The following is a 23,753-nucleotide window of genomic DNA, read 5'->3' on the forward strand; positions in this document are numbered from 1 at the left end:
GTGGTTTATAGTCATTCTTAATATTTATATGTATATTATATAAAGCTGTAAATAATTATTGTGCTTGCAAATTTATTAAAATGCCGGAAGTAGTACTGTTCATTTTGTTACGTTTATTTCTCCCATCGACATTAATATTCGGTAAGAAATATACATATATGAATATTTCGGATATAGTCAAAGATCATAACCTGGATTCATTCAGCTACGTTATCGCGGCCAATTGCCTTTTCATTGATTTATCTGTTTATGTTCTTCACATCACCGTGGCTATTGCAAACTCAAAGCTTGTCTCAGCAAAAAATATTGAAAAAATTTCTTCTGTTTTATTGTATAACTAGTGCTATATTTGCCATTAGCCATGTATTAGTAAATTTTTTCAATGTATTCATCCACTATTTGACGCCAGAAAGTCCACTCACATATATCCTACTTCAAATTGGATTCGTGCGATTCGCTGGACTGCAGTAAGTAATATTTGATGGGAAACATGAAAAAGCATTAACAAACTTCTCAATTTACAGGGCTATTGCAGTATTCCATTGGATTGTACCAGATATGCTCATTTTTATTACAGCTTTGATAATACTGGTATTAACTAAATTGTTTAAAAAGAAAGCAAAAGCTCCATCCCAAGATGATGATGATGACGAATATAGAGATGTGTCAAGCTTGCGCTATTCAGATATGAATCGTATTCTAATAGTTGCCTACATTCGATCTGTGGTAAAAACATGTAAGCATTATTGTATATCTACATACATATATAGTTCTACTGAAACGAACTTTATCTTTCTATATCTTTTTACAGCTCCAGTTTTCACACTCCTTGTACTCTATGGAGCTGCTATCTTAAGGCCATCGTTGCCTGGGAGCATATATTTCATGTTATTTCTTATAGCTGGCACATATTGGGCTATCTACAAAAAATTATATTGGTATTTATTATATTTATATCTACTTTAGTTACTATTTTGCTACTCTCACTCCTTTAAAAGAAAATCTCTAACGACTAACGTTACCGACATTTTAAAAGTAAAATTAATTTGCAAACTATTCACGAGCTTACCAAGAGACTAGGAAATAACCTTCCTTATTTCTATGAACTCAGATTTTTAATTGTGATTAGATGTAATGTGCTATGTTCAGAAAGTATTTTTGTACACCCTGAACCTAAACAAATAGGTGGGAGTATGTATTATCAGCCAAAGAATTAAGAAGAATTAATTAATAATTAATTAACTTATGAGAGCTAGATACCTTATATTTTTTTTGTAAGGCCTTATAGATTGAGTTTAATCATTTCAATTAATTGATTAAAAACTATATCAAAAATCTTCATTATCTTCATATTACATCATCAGAGATACAAATATTTTAATATCTGCTCTTCAAAGGGTTTAGGGGTTCTCGTATCTAAATAGTCTCGATTAGAGCTTTCTTGTTTTGATACGTATTTTGCTAAAGCTCCATGTTTTACACCAGTTTGCAGAATATACTGATCGTCGTTGCCATATTGTTATTTTTGCAAATCATTGGCTTTGTGTTGTATCAATTGCCAATCATACAGAAATACTGGGATGCCGAATCAGTATGGGCGCGGTGAGTTGAACGATTTGGTATAAAGAGGTATCTAACTGGTAAGTGATCTATTAATTTCAGAATAATGGGCTACGAAGCTCTATTTGTGATGTCTCATCAAGATGAGAGTGGCCTAGTATTAAAACTAAATAATAAGCTGCATTTCGATTCATACATGTGTATAATTGCTTTAATGTGGGCATACTTTGTTCTCTTAATTAACATTATACACCATGAACGAAGCAAACTATTTTTCAACATAATGCGAAGGAAAATTACATCAAAACACGAGAATCATACACCTTCAATATATCGACAGTCCGGCTCAAGTGAGGCTGGAACACCTAGTCCAAAGCCGTCCACTCTGGAACAGTTCTTTTATTTGATTTGTGATCTGACGACTTTCATATACAAGAACAGCTATATACTGCTCAACATAATTATGATGGCAAGTATAACGACATTTTTTAGATTCCGCTTCTCATAACCAGAACTACTTTACTATATAAATACATTCTTTGATTTCTTCCAACCTTTCAATTGTAACAATTATTTGCGTTTCTCTGTATTTTCAGATCTGGTCAATTATTTATCATAGCTGGTTGACTTTCGTCCTACTCATTTGGGCAAATATCTTGTGGATGATACCCAACCAGCGTCGATCCATGATGCGCTCCAGTTTCTTTGTTGTGCTGTATGCTGAATTTCTAATTATTTCACAATATATATATGGCATGAATATATATGAAACAGAGCTACCCACAAAGGTAGTGTATTTAAATATGATCTTTACATTTAAATATTATCTTTATCCTGATTTCGTATGTTTTCCTTACGGAATCTATTATTGTATATTTACTTATATATGTATATTTGCTAACAAATTTAGTAGTATTTTTAATAATGTATTTTGAATTGATTTAGTTTTCAAATACTCTCCATACTCTCCCTAGATTTACGGATTGAATCTTGTTCAAATTGGATGTGTTCATCCGCGAGATAGCGGAGTTCAACCGTGTGTTCCGTTGAGCGTGAAGACATGTTTTTTATTTATATTCTGGATAACATCGCACCAATACTTTAAAGAGAAGGCTGAGGATAAAGTCGAAAATGACATTTTACAATATGTATTTGGACCGCGACATTCACATTCCGAACACACATTGTTCGAAAAGTCAAGGGCCCCGCGAACAATCATATTCATTTTCGAAAGTGTTTCGAATTTTGTGACACGCATCTGGATGTGGCTGTTGATAATATTAATATTTCTTTGTGCCATGATCGATCAAGTCATGACTGGGTTCCGCATCTGCTACATGTCACTATTCCTCCTGTTTCTTATGGTCTTTCAGATGTCCTTGCAGGTGTGGATAAAGTTCTTATACGGATACTGGATGTTTGTGATATTCTATGCGATGACTATACTAACTATTATATACACCTATCAGTTCGACTATTTTGACCACTATTGGGAGACATATCTGAATGTTCAGCCTAACTTGTAAGTCCCAGCAAAGTTATCTCTGTTACGCCAATATCTTATGAAATATATGTTGCACTTAGGCAAAATGATATAGGCCTGCGTCGTTATCGCACAAAGGATCTCTTTTTACATTTGCTTGTCCCAACATTGACAGTTATTTTTACGGTCGTTCAACTGCATTATTTTCACGGGCGTTTTATAGAGTCGTTACGTCAACCAAAGCCAATCGATGACTCAACTCGAAGCTCTCGAGCGCGGTTTAGCATGTACCGCAGCCATCATCAGTCCAGCAACGTGTCCGGCAGGTTATCAAAATGGAAGCTTATGTACGGGCGAATACGTCTCAAGATTCGTCGATGGTTCCGTCCCTGCAAATCAGTTGCATGGCGCTTCCTTGAGATCCACATGATTAAGGCAGTTATATTGACAACTTTTACTTGTGCCATTTCAGAGATTTGCTGCTTCAACCTATTTTTAGTTGTACTATCACTTATGAGCGTGGGCGTAAATCCGTTCTTTCGGCGCGCGATCTTTCGCATTGTGACATTTTGGGTCTCGGTTTTAATTCTGATGAAGATGATCTATCAAATAAAATATTTGGACCACTCGAAATACGATTATTTATGTGTAAGATTTGCGTGTCTATACTATCCATTTGAAAATTAAAATTTAAGTAATCCATAATTCTCCTTCTCAGCAAAACCAAACCATTAATTTTGCCGATTGGATTGGTCTGCGAAAAACTGAACAGGTTTGGGGCTCGCTATTGCGCTATATAGCACCGTATGCCGTCTATATGGTCGTGACTACAATGCATGCCGTAGTCAAATTGCGGGATCATTTACTACGACTCTCGATGGGTGTGATTACAGAGCACACAGTTCTTTTCCCTGGAATAACTCGGCAAGATGCTGAAAACAATTTTCCCGGACTTATAAAGTATCTTTGTAACTATGGATACTTCAAGTTTGGGTTAGAAATCACGTTAATTGGCCTAGTCTCGACCATAGTCCATCGATGTGACTTGCTTGCGGTGACATATATCCTTTGGCTTCTAATTCTGCTGTGTCTGACGCGTTTACAGTGCGCTCGCATTTGGTATATTTTCCAGCTGTATTTTATTCTTTCGATCTTTGTGCAGTACTTGTATCTGATACACTATCCACCAAATCTCTGCAAAGGTACGATAGAAATGTAATATCGCCTGAGGCTCGATTAATACGAATTATTCCAGATTCATCAGTAAAAATGACGAATTCCAAGGAGTGGAGTAATCCAAATTTCGATCAACTTTTGGACACTCCAATCAAATCGAAACTTTTCTTAGATTTTGTTGTACTTATTTTGATTTCCCGCCAGAGAAAGGCATTCAAAGTAGAAATTCGTCAAGACAACATATCTTATCCCGGCGGAGATAATAAAAAAATTATTCACAATATTGCTAAACTGGGACACGTTTACTTCAGGAATCCCACGCACGACTTTTGTTCGTTCGTTCGCAACTATTCAGATGTATTTAAGACCATTATATTCTGCAGCTTCCTCTGGATCACGCTTGCCGTCATATTTATGGGCGGTGTGTGCAGCATGGATATGCTATCATTAGGCTATTTGATTTTTGCCTTGATATTTATGCTGCAAGGGTCGGAAGTGTACTTGCAAAATATTTACTACATCTCCTGTCGCTGGAACTTTCTCATAGCGTTCAATGTATTCAACATAGTTATCAAAGTCTGCATAATTGTACTTGGAAATATGATGGATATCAAAGATAAAAAAGACTATCAGAGTTTGTTTGCAGTCATGCAGTATGATACGAATTTACCGCGTCATGAAAAGTACAACCAAACTCAAAACTTCGACAGCTACTATTATGGTCCAAGCAGCTTTATCTTTAAGAACCATCTGGTCTGGCATGCGATCATTTTTGCTTTTCTCATCTGCCAATATCGTATATTTGGATCCTACTATTTCTGTCACATCGTAATGGATACTCAAGCCAATACAGTTTTAGCCTCTCGGTAAGTTATATGTCACTAAAAGGAGAGGTCTTAGAAAGATATGTTGTTCTTAAACAACATTGAAACAAGTTGGGTATTACACTAATTCACTGTCTAAAAATAGTTAAAGTTTCAACAAAGTCAATACTAATTTAATTTCAATTTCAAACTCCTAGCTTTAATGCTGTGCGAAATCTAATAGTGTTTATAATTATTAATTCAGATTTTTACTGTGTAGTCTACAGTTTTTCTGATTTGCCTAGTCTTCTAGGCAAAAAATGTAGACGTATATAATTGGTTATCTCGAATCAATAAATAAAACTTTACCTATCATAATGTATATTTATAGTGGTGCCATCATTATTGAAAATTTGCATTATAAGCAAATCTATGATCGACGGGAGTACGAAAAGAACGTGCTTGAAAGAGTAAAGGTGAAGATGGAATTAATCAGGGCTAGCAATAGAAAATCATATAAAAGGGGAAGTAAGTCTGAAGATAATCAGTTCAATTTAGTAATAAAGCTAATTGGGCTCATCATATTTATAGAGACACATGCGGTAACACAGCATCCGGAAATTCATCCGCGAGAGCAGTTTATTTCTAAGGAGCACTTAACTTCTGTGGACGGTATGAATAGTATATGGTCTTCCCAACAAACGACCCAACCAACACCGACGAAGCTGCGGGACTTGCGTCTTCATCCTCATGCTGTGCGAACCGGAGACTACTACATGTTTGAGGAACAAAATGATATTGATGATCCAGTGCTGTATGAAGAGTATGATTTTCTAGAGAAACAGGATAGGCGCGCACGTGAATACCTTTTATCTGTATAATTGCTCACATCTGAATTTGGCTTAAATACTGAAAAGTTTTGCCCTCATAGTATAGGAAAAAAAAGGAACACACAACACCACAAGGCAACAAGTATAGCTCGGACACAGAGATTGAGTTTGGCAGAAATCCTGTGGCAAAGCTTATGACTGATCTTATCCTGCTCGTCACGTTTCGGCTGAACCGGTTATCCCGAAACTATCGATTCGTCCATAAAGTTCTTTCGGCCGAGAAGAAGACTTTGCAGGACATTAGTACAATGAATCGGCTTGGACTGGTCAATACTGCAGCAATGTTTAGCTTCTTAAATCAATCCCTCTACGAGTAAGTATTATTCAAGTTTATTATTGTATTATAAAGGATATCAGAAATAACCTTGCCTTTATTTTGTAGTAGGCAGTTGACCGCAATCAACTCTCCAGTAAGAGAATCGAGGTTCCGTCTCAGAGCAAAGAGCGATAATTTCACTTCCCTGGATCACAATTATTGCGTGCAATTGTTGATTTCCTTGTGGTATGCGATCATTGCCAATACAGAGGTGGTTTGCTATCTGGCCGTGTGCGTGAATCAAGCTGCAAATTCCTCAATAATTTCACTGCCAATGCCATTCCTCGTTCTTTACTGGGGTGCGCTCACACTGCCTCGTCCCACAAAGACTTTCTGGGTCACTCTCATAACTTACACACTGGCAATGATCTTTTTCAAGTGCATAATGCATCAGAAAATTGTCCTTGACCCGAAACTTGTCCAAATGGCCAAGACAACTGATTTTGAGCTGTTCTCAAAGCACGGCAAGGCTGTCTATGACCTTTTGCTATTGGTTGTACTTTTCTGGCATCGATACATGCTGAAGAAGCAGGGAATTTGGAATATGCCCCGATCCGAAACGGAGCTAAACACCAAAGGTAAGTGCAATGCAAAATATATATTTGCTTATATATGTATTTACTTTCAATTGATATCTCAAATAAAATCGCTAGCTAGCAAAACTTTTGTCAGGGAACGACCAACTGATATACTGAGGAAACTGAGGTACTTAATTTTAATTATTTATGATGATATACCATGATTGATTTTTGAAATATTTCAGGGAAGAGTCTGGCAGTGAACAACATAACAATTCTGCCGATAGTGCGAATACAGCCGAACTAGAACGTGATATAAATGACTTATTGCGACCTGGCAACGAAAATAAATATGTTTACCGTAACATTGAATCAGAGTATTATCGCATTGGCATGAAAAACTTTGAGTAAGTAATGAACTGAAAAACTTAACATTAATTTAACCGAATAAAAATGGTCACATTAATTTATAAATGATTTTACAAGTACAGATAATCAACGTTTTAAACGGCTTCTACCCACAGGTACAAAGGTGGATTTATATCTCAAATAAAGGAATTCTTTCTCGCTTTACTCCACAAGGCGCGCCTGTCGACCGATGTGTATTCATTGCTGTTTTTATGCGACTTTATAAATTTTTTTGTTTTGTTATTTGGATTCCCTAAGTTTGTGGTAAGTCTGATAATTTTGAATTATCATATAACATTAGCCTGGGTAATAAATTTTCCGTAAACAAATCAAAATTTAGTTTGTGAATATACTGATATCTATCCTATATCCTAATTGTTTAGTAGGACTAAAACAAATTATTTATTATGTAGTGCTGGCAAATCATTTATCTTTTTATATAATATAATAATATATGTTTTATTTTTTTATTTTATATATGTATATAATTATATAATTATATGTTTTATTTTAGTATCGCCACAAATACAGCACCAGTGTGTTGGAGACGTATATTCAAGGAAACAAGGTGCCCTTCAGCTTCCTCTTCATGCTCGTGGTGCAGTTTTTAACGATTGTTGCGGAGCGTGCAATATACCTGCGCAAAGCTTTGGTAATCAAAATTGTGTTTCATTTCGTTACGGTTGTCGGCATACATATATGGATGTTCTTTTTGGTGCCCTATGTTACGTCGCACAGTTTCGGAGCTACGGCACCAACTGTGTTTTATCTGATCAAGTGTTTGCACATGCTATTCTCAGCCTATCAGATGCGCTGCGGCTATCCTAAGCGCATTTTGGGAAATGTTTTCACAAAGAGCTTTTCAATGGTTAACTATGTGGTGTTTAAAGTGTAAGGGAATAAAATAAAATAGCTTTTTAATTTTATAATACATCAATAATGTGAATCATTATAGATATATGGAAATCCCATTTCTCTACATTTTACGCACAATGCTGGACTGGCTGTGCATCGAAACTACGCTTACTGTTATGGAGTGGATCAAGATGGAAGATATTTTTCAATCCGTATTTATTGTGCGCTGCTACAGGCAAATGGATGCGGATTTTCCAGTTTTACGGGGAAAGCCTAAGGCATTCTACGTCAAGTGTTTAATTGGCGGAACAATCATTTTAATATTGATCACTCTCATATGGAGTCCGCTATTTCTATTCGCCCTGGTCGGCACGGTCGGAAAACCGAATGTTCCTCGCAGAGCAGATGTTTCCGTTAAAATTGGGCACTACGAACCAATTTATGTTTCCCAAAGTTACTCCGGCATCCACCAGCTTTCGGAGCATAACTATAAAAAGCTACTTAGAAACTTCAATTTTGATATACTGGCCACTGATCACATCATGATATATGATCCCGTTGATATTACGTCCGTAAAGTTTGACGCCAACTCTGTGACGTTGTGGAACATGTCACCGCCTGATAAGAAGCGGCTGCTGAATGACCTAGTATCAGGTGAGCCAAGAGTGTATAACTAAATAGGATTTGCTATAATACATGTTTGATTAGGCAAGGAAATGGATATCCGCTTAAAATTGTCCTTCAATAGCGGCGTCTTGACTGAAACGGTATTGTATGAGACAACATACACCCTAACGAAGAACAAAGAAAGGACACGTGAAATGCTGATAAGAGCAATATCTGATGACAATAGCAAAGACGACGTTGTTGTGCCTGACATATTACCCAAATTCATTACAGTCCAAAAAATGAAGGTATTTGTTAGATTTATTAAAGATTTTGATGGTACGTAAACAAAATTGTGTATTTTATAACGATTATGTTAATTGTAGTTCACTCGGTTTCTAAGCCTCTATTTTAATACTTCATTATGCTCTGAATAGCAATCTGAAGTTTTGCGATATATATCATTCTTGTCTACCGTACACAGTACTATTTTATCGTTATTTGATATCATAATCCGATATCTTAGTTATTGTCATAAATACATACGATTTATATTTTACAGGTAAATTTTATAGGCCAATAATATTAAAGAAAAAACAAGGTGAAGGTAAAGTTTGGTGGGAAATGCATGACTACTGCTCGGATAAGTTCTACAAAAACATTCTTGCTAGCCTTCCATCTAGTGACTGTGAAGATGGTATAGTTTTTTATATATTTAATGATAAATCGTTCCCATCCACTATGAGTTTTCTAGAAAAAACTGGGTAAGTACCATTGTTTCAAACTTTATGTTTTTCAATTCTGTATGTTCTGTATCGTCTATTCTTCATATTATCCTTGTAATCATACTTTTAAGGTTATGGCTGTAAGTCAGATATTGAATATTTTTTATAAGTTCATTTTTTATAAATTATAATTCTAACTGAATTTAAATCCTTTTCTTCGTTTATTTTTTATTTTTTAATTTTTTTTTTTAGTATTATTGGTCTGTATACAACATGTGTGTACGTTGTGTCCCGCCTAATAAGATCACTGATAGCCAACAATCATCGACGACTAATGTTTGAGGATTTACCATATGTGGACCGAATATTGCAGCTGTGTAACGATATCTACTTAGTGCGGGAGACCAAAGAGTATCGCTTGGAAGAAGACTTATATGCCAAACTCCTATTTCTCTATAGATCTCCGGAAACTCTTATCAAGTGGACTCGGTACAGGGAGGAGTTTATAGATGAAATGCCATCTTCAGGAAACAACCCCGAAAGCGACCAGCCTATACCTCCAAATCCCAATACCAGAGATCAGCCATCTCAAACGCCCTCGCGCATATAGTTGCAACTGTTATTATTCAATAAATATTAAAAGGTATATTAAAAAAGAACATAACCTATTTAGATTTCATAGCGTATATCGAGTGACTTATGGAAAAACGCAGTTTACTGGTACTTGCTCGTTCCTTTACTTTTTATGGTAGCTAACAGCTTTATGTTTGTATTATGTTATCCGATTGAACTTTGGCGGGCACTTAAGCAGAGAACCGACAAACATGGCAAACTAACTAAATTCATGCTGTATTTTACATGGGTTTCTTTTTATAATAAACATAAAAGCTCAAAATCTTATCCATATAAAAATAATAATTAATAAATACTATACCATATGTTTCCCTCACCTTGCCATGATTAATAATAAAAATGACTAAGACTTAAAGTAGAATGCACAGACATTTGATTAGAGCCACATTAGTTTGAAGACTCTTGCACTGCTTTATACTGCTTAGTACTGCTTGTTTTCTTAATATGCACTTCTTTAACATTTAACTTGTAAAAGTAATGTTATGTTCATGGCTGCAATTTTATTTATCATACTATATTGGTACATGGTATACAATTGGTATAATTGCTGCTATAATTGGTAGTTTAAAATAATAATTAATAAACTAATATTGTATTAATAATGTCATCCTGCTATCAGAAAAAATAAATTGCGGTTAGGTTTGCAATGTGTTATGAAATCAAATTATGTCTTTTAACGAATTGTGTCTGGTAGCCCTGCATTTAAAATTCTGAATATATACTGATATTGGTTGTACATTAAGAATTATAGTAATTTAGCTGCTTTTTACTGAAACAAAAGTCAACATATAAACATCAAAACTCAACACCAACATAGAAAATGTTACAAGGGCCCTAAGTTTACGAAACTATTTTAATAGTGAGGCAGAGCAGCTTTAATAATTTTACCATTACAAAAATTATAGATTAAAATTTTACTTTAATTTGTGTTCTGCTAACATATGTTTTCGGTAGGAGTAAAAAAGAGGCGTACGAAAATTTCAAAATTTGGTGCCACCCTGTAAAGTTAACATATTTGGTATTTATGTTATAGTAACATTACTCAAAAAGGCACCGATTAACTTTAACATGGCTTTTATTAACAGAATGACAACAAAACGCCAATATCATTAAATTTAAATACAGACAGTCAAACTTGTTTTACGCAGCGGAAAATAACCCATTCTTACAGATCACAATTTAAAGCCCAACGCTTTTTAATTTTTATATTAATAAAGATAACAAATAAATTTTCAGTATTTCATATAAATTATTTGAAATTTAATTGTGAATACAATTTAATTGGATCTTCCTATAAGCTTATCAAACTATCGATAGGTTTAAGCACTAAGTGCTTTAAAATGAGCTAGACTGCAATTGATAGAGTGCAATCGAACGCGAACAGCAACGGTCATACTCGGTAGTTTTTGCGGAGTGAATATCATTAAATTAAAATTATTGTTTGTTTTGGATTCGTAGATTCGAATTTCGTTACATTACAATACACGGTTAGTGTAATCTCTGTGAAATTTAAAAAAAATTAAAAAAAATTTAATTATTGTTTAAAGTACTTACTCGCTTGATTATTGTTGGGTATGGATCGGAATAAATTCTTTGTAGCAACTAAAATTAGGTTTGCGCGGACAAGGCTTTGTAGTTATAATATAGGTCACATGTCCACATGCAAATTTTCTATATTTTGTTCAATTCTTGATGAAAGTATTTTATTCAATTTAAATTCATAGTTTTCTTTTAGCAATGTGATGAAAAGGTGCTATTTTGTTTATGATCATAAGCCACCAGAATAATCATAATTTTCGGACTATAGCAATCCAGTTATTTCGTATTGCTTTCATTTACCAAAAACCCAAAAAAAAAAAGGCTGCGGAAGAAAGAAAACAACATGAAAAGCAGCTTTTGCAGTCATACAAATGCTCACCTAACTTCGACCAAGAAGTAAAATACCTGAATATACATACATACATACAGCTGCACTGTAAACACAGTCTGATTGTATTTTGAAGATGCTCTTTACCGAGGCTGTGCGCTCACTTTAGCTGCGGCACACTTTCGCTTTTTATATTGATATTACAAAACATTGTTCGTCGGGCGTCCACTTCTGATTAAGGTTTTCTTTATATATGTAAAAATCCAAAGGTAAGATGCCAAATAGTTAAGTATTTGGATAAACGCATTTTATTGTGAATGGGAGTTTTTTGTTTTTAACAATTGTATATATGTAGTTATACAAACTATTTCCGACTACCTTGAAGTACTCGAGTTAGCTTAGCAATTACTTGAATTATGAATATTAGATATATGATTATAAATAACCGTAATGCCTAACTTGAATGCTTCAAGAAGAAGAATTCATAAATAACCTTATTGAATAACTTTAATGTTTCAAGAAGTGGTTAATTGGATTCCAGAATTCTGATCTATGTATGTATGTACTTTTAAATAATCTACATATACGGCAAATAGGTTTTCTAATTTTTGAAATTAATTAAAAATCGTTTTAGATCGATTTTCTAGAAATACGTAAGTGCTATCGATTACCTTTAAAAAAATGAATTAAAAAATGTTCTATAGTATCTCATATAGTAGGGTCTAGAGTCTAGACAAATTCGGAAAGCTTTATTTCTTATAAGTGCCGACATCGATGCGTATATACAAACGGATGGATTACGTCGTCTGGTTATTCCTATTTATACATATATAAACTTCATTGTAACTGGCACGGCTTAATTTCGCGTCTTACCTACATATTATGCCCCGAATTCCCATTTTCAGTGGCTTTATGGTAAACAAAAACTATTTCCTCTGTAATGCTATCTGAAGTAAATGTTATTGAAACTAAAAAAAAAAAAGATAAAAAAGGTAAATAAATAATAATAAGCACGAGATAAACAGACTTGTTAGCTGTTACTTTGCGTGAATATACAATAGTACTTGAGGGTTACTTATGATCTTGACGTTGTATGCAAATTCACGCACTAAAATTATATAAATCTGAATCAAACTGGAATAATATAAATAATACTATAAAACTAATTTAGCTATATTTCAAATAACTATTTATTATTAGGAAATAATTGACCCATAGCATTGTAAATGTCAAATAACAAAGATCAAAGGTCAACTGAAATGTGTATTAATAGAAATGAATCACAATATCTCGCAATTGGTCTCCTTTTGTGATAGGTTTGAAGACAAAGACTATAGTTTAGAGCATGATTACTACACGTTTTGGTATATTGATGGCATAACAACAAATAAATCTATTCATTTACGACTCATACGTACATACGTACATATTCAAATGACATACATACATGTGTAGAAAACAATACTGTAGAGTATTCTTATTGATTTTCACTATACCCACTAGAGTAAAAGGTATTTTAAAACTTTTGTAAACTATTCGACCGATCTGTACTTGGGCTGGGTGATCAGATTTCGTTCAAATCGCAAATTCAAGGGCAGAATTCTTGTCACTACATATTGGATTACTATAGCTACTATTTTGAGGGTACGTGTTTGTTGATGTTAATCTATATACTACAATAAAAAAGGTTAGAATTTTGATACAGTCGTCAGTTATCATACATATGTACATACTTAAGCTGAAATATGCGCATAGGCATATATTTGTTAAGTCCAATTTAAATTCTTAAAATATTATTTATTTACTCAAAAAATACTTAGATAAAGCTATAGATAAAACGAATGCCATAGCATTCCAGTAAACAGATCTCGAAAAGTACGCCAGGAAATAACATTGTTTCAGCTCAGGAAAGTCGAAGCCTCAATACTCTTGCCACTTTCAACAAATCGAACTTTATGTATGTTTTTAGTTCTTTTATTATGATTGATGTTGTACTACTTAGGAAGAATAATATTTCGCTCACCTTTCAATAACCCAACCTTGAACTTGGCCGAATCGGCTAATGACTGAGAGTAATTATATTGTAATATCCAAGTTTTTAGATATGTTAGGATATATGAATATCTTGACTTCGAACTATTGATTATGATTCACATATAGAAATCGATATTGGTTTGTTTATTTACATTTGCAGATTTTTTACTACGGAAAGTAAAGCGGAGTGCATGACACAGAGAAGATAAAAGTTGTTCATTTTGGCCTTAGCCACACAAAGGCTGTGCACACATTTTAGCACGGGCGCACTGAGTGAGTATACAAAAATAAACCAAATTTCTAGATCATTAATAGTTTCTCCACTTCAGATATAAATATGACAACAAAAATAGTGCAGTGATATTTGGAATTGTTTGAGCCAATGCTACATCAGGTATTACATAATTGTTACAGCCAGCAGTCGGAGTTAATGAATATTAAAAATATATCATTGCCGGAGAGCGTAGAGCAATTGGACAAAAGACAGCAGCTGGCAGGGGAATTCAACAACAACAATGAGGACTACAATCCGTACATGCAAAAGCAGAAACAGATGCATCGAGTGCGTAAAAAGCTTCCGTGCGCAAACGAAGATGCTTCAGAAAGCTCACGGGCATGGATCTTCTGCGAACGGTGCTGCGGAGAAAGACAGCAGAAAGAGCAAGAGCAAGACGCAGAGAAAGAGCAAGAGCAAGAACAAGAGCATCAACAGCAGCAGCCTGGCATCGTAGCTTTTTATCGCTCGTATATGGATTCAGTGTCTGATTTGTCGTCGTATCGTTTTGTCTCCGATGAGGAGGAAGCCAATGATAATGATGTTGATGCTAATGATGACGTTAGTGTTGGCTCGCTGCCGCTGCCGTGTGTAGAAATAGAACAACACAAGTCAAAAACATCAACTATAGCACAACACAGAAACGAATCGACGACGGATAAGGCCTTAAACGTTGAAGTGCCCCACGCGTCAGCATTTTTTGTACCGCACGAAACGCGGAGTGTGTTACCAATAATTCAATATAGTAAATCTAACAAAGTTATTCAGCAACAGCAGCAAAAGCATCTGGAACACCAACAGCAACAGTTATTAAAAGTTTCAGAGCCCGATCCAACATCTTTTCGAAACAGTTATGCTACAATTGGACATTGGCCCAATGACGCGTGCCGCTCTAGCAGGCATTATAATTATAGATCGTATCAACGTTGTGGTCGTCGCCATCCGCCACCAGTGCCACCGAAGCCCAAATCTCGCAATCGAATTTGCTTTGAAGTCACCGCCTGCAGTGGCATCTATAATGCTGAACCTGCACTGAAAACGCGTCGATTGGAATATTTTCAAAAACAGAAACTTAGCCAACCGCGATTTGTGCCATTTGTTCTGTCGGACAATCATAGTTCGAAGCGTGGAACCAGGAGCTGCGCTGATCCAAAAAACATTTATTCGAACGCCAACGGATGGACGACGTCAGTGAATGCTGAAAATAGCTGCAAATTTCATGCTGCTGACAACAATCGCAACAACTATATTTGGAAATTCGACGCAACGTCAAATAAACATTTGCCATTCAAAAAAACCTGTACTCTGCGCTACGACCATTGCGGGTATCTGAAAAAAATATCTCATCCCAACTGCAATTCGAAACAAAAAGGGATCGCGAACCCAGCACGGGACACAGACCATTCGCGTACAGATAGTGACGAAAGTTTTAAATATTATAATGCTGCAAATCCACTTAGGCCCGCAGACGGCATTGATTTCTTTAAAAGTGCAAGCTCGAATGAGTTTGATCTATCCGAACCACCTGAGATAACGAATAAAGTACAAATTTTTAACGGCGATTCTTCTTCAATTGCTGTTGCAAAGCGTATTCACAGTTTTGACAAGAAATGTTCCCAGTCAACCTTGGCTAGAACATCTGTGGAGAGTCCTAGATATACCGGTTGTTGTTCCTTGAATTGTACAACACCTCAACACAAGAATACTTCTTTGCTACTAAAGGGCGTTCCAGCTACTCAGTCTCTGGACAATTCTCTTTACGCATGCCCATCAGTTGGACCTAACTGCGACAGAGATGTAAGTATTATTGCGTACTAGAAAATCGAGAATAGATCATTAGTAGCTTTGCATTCAAAATGGATTTATCAACTGACTTTGCCAAGTTTCTCGTACTGTTTCACATCGCTCTATTTATCTGTCAAAGATTATCGAAAACTGATTTTTAAGTTCTTAGTAGAATGAAATCCATTTAAATAAACTTTGCTCTATAAAAAAAATATATAAAATGGATTTACAATTAGAATGTTGGTAAACTCATCCAAACATTTTTGTACTAATTTATGTGAGCTTAAAATCCTTGTTAAAAAACTTGTTAAAATCTATTCTATTTATTTACATAAACAACGCACAAAAGAAACCTAGTTGGAAATTCTAAACCATTTACACCTATTAATGACGTTTTCAATAAAAACTGAATTGTTAATATTTAAAAAATAAATTCAAATCAAAAGGATCAAACTTAAAGTGAATAGATAAGTTACAAAATCTTTTGGCACTTAATTCACTTGTTTAAATTAGGGATAATTTCCAGGTCTGATTTTAACCATTTCCGTTTTCCTAGTGCAACATTTCCAAGTATTTTTGATTGATTTCGTCGCCGCTGGGCGCACACGCAAATGGACTCGTCATTCATTTGCTTAACTTAAAATTTGTATATTATTTTCTTGGTTAATTCTGTTCGGGATATAATATAGTTAGCTTGATTACGTACTTGTATTTACTTACAGATATAATTATGACTATACATATGTATTATACACACATATATATAAATGTATATATATATACATGGTCTATGTATATATAGATATTTGTGCCACAATTTGTTTGAGATATTCTTGCTCTCTGTGATGCTCATCGTTGTGCTTTCTGTTAGAATCTTTTTAAATGTTCCCTGGCCCATACAAACGTGCATATTTACATTTATTTGAGGTGCTCTTCACTCTCTCTCTCTCTCTCTCGCTCAGGCGCTCTTTTGTGTTCGGTATAAATTCTTGTTGTTTATACTAAAAATATCACTGTGTGCGTTTTTTGTTGTACATACATATGTGTACATCTATAAAATATATATATGTATTTTTATGTATGTATGTATACTTAAATCCATAGTCTTCTTTATGTTTTTCTTACAATGTGCTTTATGTCTCACAATGCACCAAAAACAAAAAGATGACTTTTCCTCAGCAGTTCTAACATGTTTAAAAAAACTGATTATAATTAAGCCCGGTCAATATGAAAAACTTAATAATTAAGTTTCTTCAATTATGACTTTTTGCATTTCGAATTTTGTATGGGTGCAGTTCAAAGAAATTATTTAGTTATTTGTTTATTATATTAAAATAATATAGATTGAGAGTTATTTTAATAATATATTTATATATTAAATAATATATATTTACTGTATAGTTATATAAACTTTTTGTTGTAAACAAATTTGCAGAATATTTACCAGAATTTTAGATTAATTTTTTAATTTTTACTTCTATTGACTTTGGTTTTTAGCACACGATGGATAAACGACGCAACACCTTGGACCGATTTCAACGTCTGACGTTTGGGCGCAAAGCGAAGCCAACTGTTTCCGCTGAGGCTGCCTCTCCAGAGACCTGCAGGGCATCCAGTGTAGACAAGCAGCGCAATAGTTCCGAACGATCGGAGCGTCTCAAAGAACTGACGGAGCTTTTGCGTGGTGGTGGCAACAGCTCCCGTGCTTCCTCGACGCCCACTCCGCCGCCAGTGCCGCCGCCACGCAAACCCCGCATACCTCACAATAGTTCGACAGCCAGCAGCATTGAAATTCAGGAAAGTCAGCTACCTGGAGGCTCGGAAGACTCCGACCCAGCCATGACTGGCCACTTGCAAAAGCAGAGCGGCACAAACAACAGCAAGAGTGGAAGTGGAAGTGGAAGTGGCAGTGGAGGTGGCAATGCCAGCGTGCCTGCTACAGCCGCACGACTCTTGCACTCAATGAGACCAAACGCGAGTCTCTCCAATTTGGAAGCTTTTGTGCTGTGCACTCGCGAGAAATCCAAATCACCGCCGCCCCTGGCAGTAGCCGACGAGGTCGACGCAACCAGTAGCGAGTGGCCTACGCAGCTGTCCACAGCAGAGTCTCGCACTGGAAGCAGCCCCAGCACTCAGAAGGGGATATCGGCGTTTCGCTCTGTATCGTTCTCGCAGATCGACTGTAAATCAACCCTAAGTGCGTTGCGCGACCGACTGCGACGGGACAAGGCCATTGAGGCTCCCGCTCCGATTGAAAGGAACACCAAAATAATAGAATCTTTGGATATTCCGAACGTAAAGCCCGACCCGGGCTGGGTGCACATACCGCTCAAGAGCACGGGCCTGTCCATTAACCTGAACTACGGCCAGGAAAAGTCGCTGGAGCACGTTCTAGAAGATGTGCCGGACATCATAAGTGAGGAAGATATATTCAACACAGACAACTGCAGTGCCACGGGCATATTACCAGCGACTGCCAGCAGTGTCATCGCGGCGCACGCCAAAATGGAGTCGCTATCGGATACTATACATTCGGAGGGCGAATATAATGTCAGCATGGACTGTGTGACTGTGGTTACTGAGGCACCTAATATAGTGGAACCCCCACTCGAAAGCACGGAAGTTAGTGCAGCGGTAGTTAATGAATCCGAAGTTAATGAATCGCAAGCTAATTCATCGGAAGTTAGTGACACGCAAGTTAGTGAAGCGGATGTTAATGAACCAAGTTTGGATAACGTGGATGAGCCGCCGAAGGCTGAGTCGCCGTCATCTAATATCTTGCAAACAGCCACCACTTGCCTAATACCTGTTCCGGTCTATGAGTGTGCCTCTCAAGAGTGGCTGGAGACACCCGCTCAAGAATGGGTTGAGCTGGCACCAGAATTCGGCATTGTGCCCGAAACAATGCAGCCGCCCGTTCCGCATGCGGCGTGCAAAGTAATGCAAACAGAGACACTGACGACTTTGCCCAGTAATTTGTTGCCAACAATATCGGTGAGTCGCAGCTCTGAGGAGGGTGACGAACAGAGGAAAGACATTATCTTATCGCCGGCAGAATCAATATCGGATCGGCTCAGTGCGCTCGATTCAGTTGACGATCAGCGCCAGCAAGAAGATCTTGATGCAGAGCTGCAGAGCTCCGACGCAATAGCAACGCCGCGCCACAGCACTGGGGAGCGCCAAAAGCGTCACTTGGACAAGTCCACGAAGCGTAAGGGAATGTACATAGATAATTCCGATTGGCACCAGCCAGTAGTTGAGCCGCATCGTGGCCTAGCCTTAGATTTGTCTATTGTCAATTTTCAAGCGATTAGCCCTGATTCGCCAGACGACTCGCAGGCTGACACCAACAGTCCCGACATGTTTGTAGCGAAGACGCCAGAGCTTGAGAAGGGCTCGCCCTTGTGGAGAAGATCCAGTGACCGGACGCAACTGTTGAGCAGCTTCAGCTGTCAGAGTAGCGAGGAGAAGGACGATGCCGTCAGCAATAGCAACAGCAAAAACAACAGCATTCTGCACACTGACTCCATGTCGGATACGGAGGAACGCATCAGCTGGAGTCCAACGCCCAGCGGAGACTACGAAAGCAAGCGCTATTCGAAGCGACCTCTCACAGTGCGCGGTCCGTACGGCCAAATGATGGAGGCTGAGCTGAAGAAGCCGAATCGCAAGCAGTACGACGAGATCCTGGAGGAAATGCGGGAGAGCGATAGGTAAGTAACAGCCAGTGTCATTGCTCCTAGATATCAACTTGAATGGGAATTCTGTCTTAGACTCCACCCGCGTCGCGAACACAGCGTAGCCGATAGAAAGCCTTCGCTTGGCTCCATGCGCAGCAATATGCCGCAGTACTCGAACTCGATGCGCGTGCGGAAGTCGAGTGCGTATTTGCCAGTGCCCACCCATGCCCGGGCAGCCTCGACCCCTTCGCAAATGGAGCATGCTAACAAGCCCACTTCGCAGTCCAGCAAGGATCTGAGCGAGACGATATCGATGGCTGAGAAGCAGTCGCAGCACCAGATCAAACGAGCCGCCTCCGAGGCGCCCACAACGAAGACGCATCACAGCAAGCGCAATCTGTCAATGACTAATGAGAGCAAGAGTCCGCATCATCACAGCCATCACCATTCAAAGCGAAGCCTCGACGAGGGCAGCAGCAGCGGCAGCAAATCGAAGCCGTCCCATGCCGCTGGCGTCCCACCCACAGCAGCCTTGCTGGCGGAGCTGCTGAAGGGCTCCAGCGAGAACATGATTTCCGAGCAGCGCCAGAAAATGATTGCGGTAAGTAATGGGATTGATTCTGCATCTGAATCACCTGCGAAGTACCTTTAAATTACGCTACGATACGATTACCTGATTATTTGCTCTGCTGTCGCCACTCTTTGATCTGCGTCTATGAAGTTCTCATAGAGGTTCTGTTTTTGTAATCTCAAAATATGATGGTCAGTATATAAATTAGGCATTTACATATACACACACACACGCACACATATGGCTGGCTCTCATATGTACATACATACGTATGCAAACATACAGACATGTATGAGTCTTCTATGGCTTGCAGAGCGTTCGGGAAAATGATTGGAAAATGCGAAAATGCGTGTCTGCGCATGCTCCAACAAGTAATGCGCACTGGAAATGTGTCACTGTGTTAGAAGAGAGCCTCTGAAGTTTATTTCATCTCTTTGTTTCGCATCGTGCACCGTGGTTAGGGCCAGAGCTTTCGGGTTTATTTTATTTGGAGACTTTCTTATATAAAACAAATCTGATTTTGTATACAAATATTTAAGTTTATCTGTGACTAACAGAAGATTTTGAATTTTTAAAAGAAATGAAACTCAATAGATTTAGTATAGAATTATTTAGATTTATTTAAATATTTGTTTCGGTGTTACTGAATTCTGTCTCAGATAAATTAAATAATTAGGTTTTTGTATAATTTTGTAAAATGAACTGATTTAGATTAGATCTTTGCACTATATATAAATATTATTTAGTTTTTCCTTTGGTATTTTTCTAAAGTTCCCTCACTAAGCAATACGAATAGATTTAGCTCTCGCATACTCTTCCTGGACACTTGTCGCATGCGAACGCAACGGCAAAGCAAAGTATTCCAATTTTATCGCGAGAGTTGTTAGCCTTGCTGGATGGAGTGTGTCTGTTTTCAGTTGGAATATGAAAAATGGAATTTAAGTGTGTATTTGGCACAATGGAATGTTTTTCAACGTGTTGAGCAGCACACTCCTGTGCAGCTAGTTGTATGCGCCACCAACAATGTGAGTATTAAACCGCATCACACACTCACACACTCAGATGCCCGTACACCCGCACACACACACCTCACACACATTAATAGTCGATGCTCTCCCGCGCAGCAACAGAATCTTCTCCGCCAACGTCAATGCGCGCGTTTAAATTCTTGTTTGCTTTTCGTACCTCAGTTGTATGGCGAAATTTTTCGTGTTTCGTTTGTTTTATTTTGTGTGGTGTTGTGGGAAATATATTAATCTAAACAGTTACTTGAAAAATTCAACAACAACAGCAGCAAGACACCAAATACACCAAATACACCAAATATCAGCAGCAATTCGCAAAGCTCTAAGTATATCATAACAACAGGCCCATCAAGACGGCGTCAATTAATGGAAAAACAACAAAATACTTTTGCACTACACTACGCTAGACAAGTATTCCCACTACATATATTTATGTGTGTGCGTGTGTGTGTGTAACTTATGTACACGCCTGTAAGCGTGTGTGGAGCAGATAAAAGCAATTGAAAATCCTTGCCCATTAGGAGGAGGCAGCGACTGCCTAGCCCAGCTGAAGGGCGAAAATAGTAACTAGTGGCCAAAGCATACATACATATCTATGCCTATACATGTGTGTGCGCGTGTATGTATGCATCTAATTACATACATACTCATGCATACACAAAACCATTTCGGCTACGGTACCCAACCTCTTGTTGCGCCGCGCAGATCGAACAAATTGTAATTGTGTTGTGTGTTGAATGTTGAGTGTTGTGCTGTGTGCTGTGTGTTGTGTGTTGTGTGGTGTTTCGCATGTGCGCTGGTGGTAATCACTGCTTAAACTAAAATGTATGCCTAGTTTTGCGTGAAAAAGCTCAATCAATACAAACTCATTCTGTATACATTTTATTCGATTGATACTTGGCTACAATTTATGTGAATTTGATTTTGATTCTAAATAATTTCCCTTCAGTGAATAGTTCTCTTTCTTCTATGTATGTATTTACATATGTATGTATATATATTTCGTACTTGTATATATATGAGTGGTTCCATCTGAGTGACCAACAAACTCCTACGCAAACACCTTTCCGCTTTGCTCTGGCATAAGGTATCTGTAGTCTGTGTCGCTGCAGCTTAGCGAAATAAATAAATTCAGAAACTCTGCGTACTCTTCCGTGGGTTGAGGAGCAGTTCCCCCACTCGCACATCTACGCAGATCTATCAATGAGTCTCACTCAGAGTATCTGAGTGTATCTGTTCCTGCTCCGCCAGTCCTCCAGTCCCCACATTAGATGATTCCACTGTGTTTCCTGTCCAATGAAATGTATTGCAATTTTAGTTACCTGCCTGCCGTTAATAGATGGACAAGCACGCGGCTTTGCTTTGTCTCAGCGATATTGTTTAAAACGTCGAGACAATCAATTGCTCAGCTAGACACTCACAGCATTAAATGGTGTTGTTTAACAATCAGTGCACGCATTAACTCGAAGTAAGCAGAACTAAGCAGACGCATAAGAGACCGAAGCAGCGCAGCCGCAATTAAACCCGAAAATGTCGCTCAATCGCGAAAATCTACGCTTAAGTTTGTTGGACCTGCAAGCCACCATAACTGCACCGTCGAACACGATTGCTGCCCCGCTGCTGCCGCAGACGCAGCCGCAAGCTCAGGTGACACAGCCGCAGGCGGCAGCATCCGTACTGCCGGCGAGCAGCAACAGCAGCAGCAGCAGTGTATCACAGGCGGTCTCGCAGGCCACCACAGCGGTGGCTCGGCTGAGTAAAGCCGGTTTCGGTACGGCGTCCCATCAAAATGACAAATGTGATAGGCTTAAGAAAATGACTTCAATCACTTGCTCCGATTCGGAAGACGACTCGGAGAGGCGAGCGCAGTTCGATATTAACTGCAAATGGAATCTGGGCGGTTATGATGGCGTAAGTGTGGTGGCGGCTAACGACTCGATTATAATAATTTATATAAATGATTCGTGTTTCATAAAAAATGGGTTTCCCTCTGTCCTTTGCTTCATTTTGCAGGACACTCGCACTTACGTCGTGCAAGAGATTTACCGCAACGAGCAATCCTACGTGGAATCTCTGCAGACAGTTGTGCTCAAGTATCTGAAAGTGCTGAAGTCCCCGGAGCATGCGGGCATGATTGATACCCGGACTGTGGATGAGATATTCTTCATGGTGCCCGACATACTCGAGATACACGAGAAATTTTTGGCCGAGTTGAAGCACCGGCTCGACGACTGGGATATGCAGCAAAAAGTGGGAGATGCATTTATAGAAACGGTAATTCAATAATATATACATATATTAAATTATACAAATATTGATATTAAATCACGAAAACTTGCAGTTTTCAAAGCTAGAAGTGCTCGAGGTCTATACGTCATTTGTCAACAACTGTAATCGAGCCAAGAATGCAATTCGTTCGATGAAACATCAGCGACCCTCTTTCTCCAAGTTCTTGGAGACAACGGCCCGCGAGCACAAGGGAAAGCTGACCTTGGACAATTTACTTATAAAGCCGGTGCAGAAATTTCCAAAGTACGTGTAGAT

The 23,753-nt window shown here is 37.9% G+C and overlaps 2 protein-coding genes and 2 long non-coding RNA genes across 13 annotated transcripts in view; 2 read left to right on the forward strand and 2 right to left on the reverse strand.

Moving 5' to 3' along the window:
* On the forward strand, positions 1-14,147 carry Pzl (Piezo-like). Of its 2 annotated transcripts, XM_089462799.1 has the most exons (24): positions 1-141; positions 206-467; positions 525-736; positions 812-938; positions 1,486-1,602; positions 1,663-2,029; positions 2,157-2,348; positions 2,535-3,082; positions 3,145-3,691; positions 3,762-4,245; positions 4,299-5,085; positions 5,414-5,550; positions 5,614-5,897; positions 5,954-6,225; positions 6,295-6,806; positions 6,882-6,933; positions 6,992-7,153; positions 7,271-7,418; positions 7,669-8,045; positions 8,110-8,663; positions 8,718-8,954; positions 9,178-9,379; positions 9,593-9,983; positions 14,035-14,147. In XM_089462799.1, the coding sequence occupies exons 1-23, from the start codon at positions 81-83 to the stop codon at positions 9,948-9,950; spliced, it is 6,999 nt and encodes a 2,332-aa protein (XP_089318925.1). In that variant the 5' UTR covers positions 1-80; the 3' UTR covers positions 9,951-9,983; positions 14,035-14,147. The 2 variants fall into 2 exon arrangements, with proteins under 2 accessions (XP_089318925.1, XP_017874962.1); XM_018019473.2 differs by lacking the exons at positions 9,593-9,983; positions 14,035-14,147 and having other exon boundaries at positions 8,718-8,923; positions 9,178-9,334.
* On the reverse strand, positions 2,060-2,560 carry LOC149270875 (uncharacterized). The gene is made up of 2 exons (XR_016268664.1): positions 2,375-2,560; positions 2,060-2,288 (listed from the first exon to the last, which is right to left on the reverse strand). It is a non-coding gene; the product is annotated as an uncharacterized LOC149270875 (long non-coding RNA).
* Positions 11,349-17,499, reverse strand: LOC149270876 (uncharacterized). Of its 3 annotated transcripts, none has more exons than XR_016268661.1 (3): positions 17,378-17,499; positions 11,528-12,808; positions 11,349-11,473 (listed from the first exon to the last, which is right to left on the reverse strand). It is a non-coding gene; the product is annotated as an uncharacterized LOC149270876 (long non-coding RNA). The 3 variants fall into 3 exon arrangements; XR_016268663.1 differs by lacking the exon at positions 17,378-17,499 and adding an exon at positions 16,654-17,366; XR_016268662.1 differs by lacking the exon at positions 17,378-17,499 and having other exon boundaries at positions 11,528-11,834; positions 11,892-14,222.
* The window catches only part of LOC108621883 (rho guanine nucleotide exchange factor 17), a 14,277-nt gene continuing 4,756 nt past the window's right edge, over positions 14,233-23,753 (forward strand). For 2 of the 7 annotated variants that reach the window (XM_018019469.2, XM_018019470.2), the window contains exons 1-5: positions 14,233-15,945; positions 17,431-19,646; positions 19,707-20,214; positions 23,223-23,483; positions 23,551-23,741. In XM_018019469.2, coding sequence (XP_017874958.1) covers positions 14,257-15,945; positions 17,431-19,646; positions 19,707-20,214; positions 23,223-23,483; positions 23,551-23,741 — 4,865 coding nt within the window. In that variant the 5' untranslated portion in view covers positions 14,233-14,256. Of the gene's footprint in view, positions 15,946-17,430; positions 19,647-19,706; positions 20,215-21,271; positions 23,121-23,222; positions 23,484-23,550; positions 23,742-23,753 lie in introns of those variants that run through there. The other 5 variants (XM_089462796.1, XM_089462797.1, XM_018019472.2 and 2 more) reach the window with 5 other exon arrangements.

This window comes from Drosophila arizonae, chromosome 2, assembly GCF_054131065.1.
Source record: "Drosophila arizonae isolate 15081-1271.41 chromosome 2, UAZ_ARI_1.0, whole genome shotgun sequence".
NCBI classification, from domain to species: domain Eukaryota; kingdom Metazoa; phylum Arthropoda; class Insecta; order Diptera; family Drosophilidae; genus Drosophila; species Drosophila arizonae.

Bases quoted from the DNA above. Each gene is read 5' to 3' on its own strand.
- Pzl (XM_089462799.1), top strand. From the start codon at position 81: ATGCCGGAAGTAGTACTGTTCATTTTGTTACGTTTATTTCTCCCATCG. The intron at 142-205 runs GTAAGAAATATA...GGATTCATTCAG, and splicing joins CCCATCGACATTAATATTCG to CTACGTTATCGCGGCCAATT. The intron at 2,030-2,156 runs GCAAGTATAACG...CTGTATTTTCAG, and splicing joins TGCTCAACATAATTATGATG to ATCTGGTCAATTATTTATCA.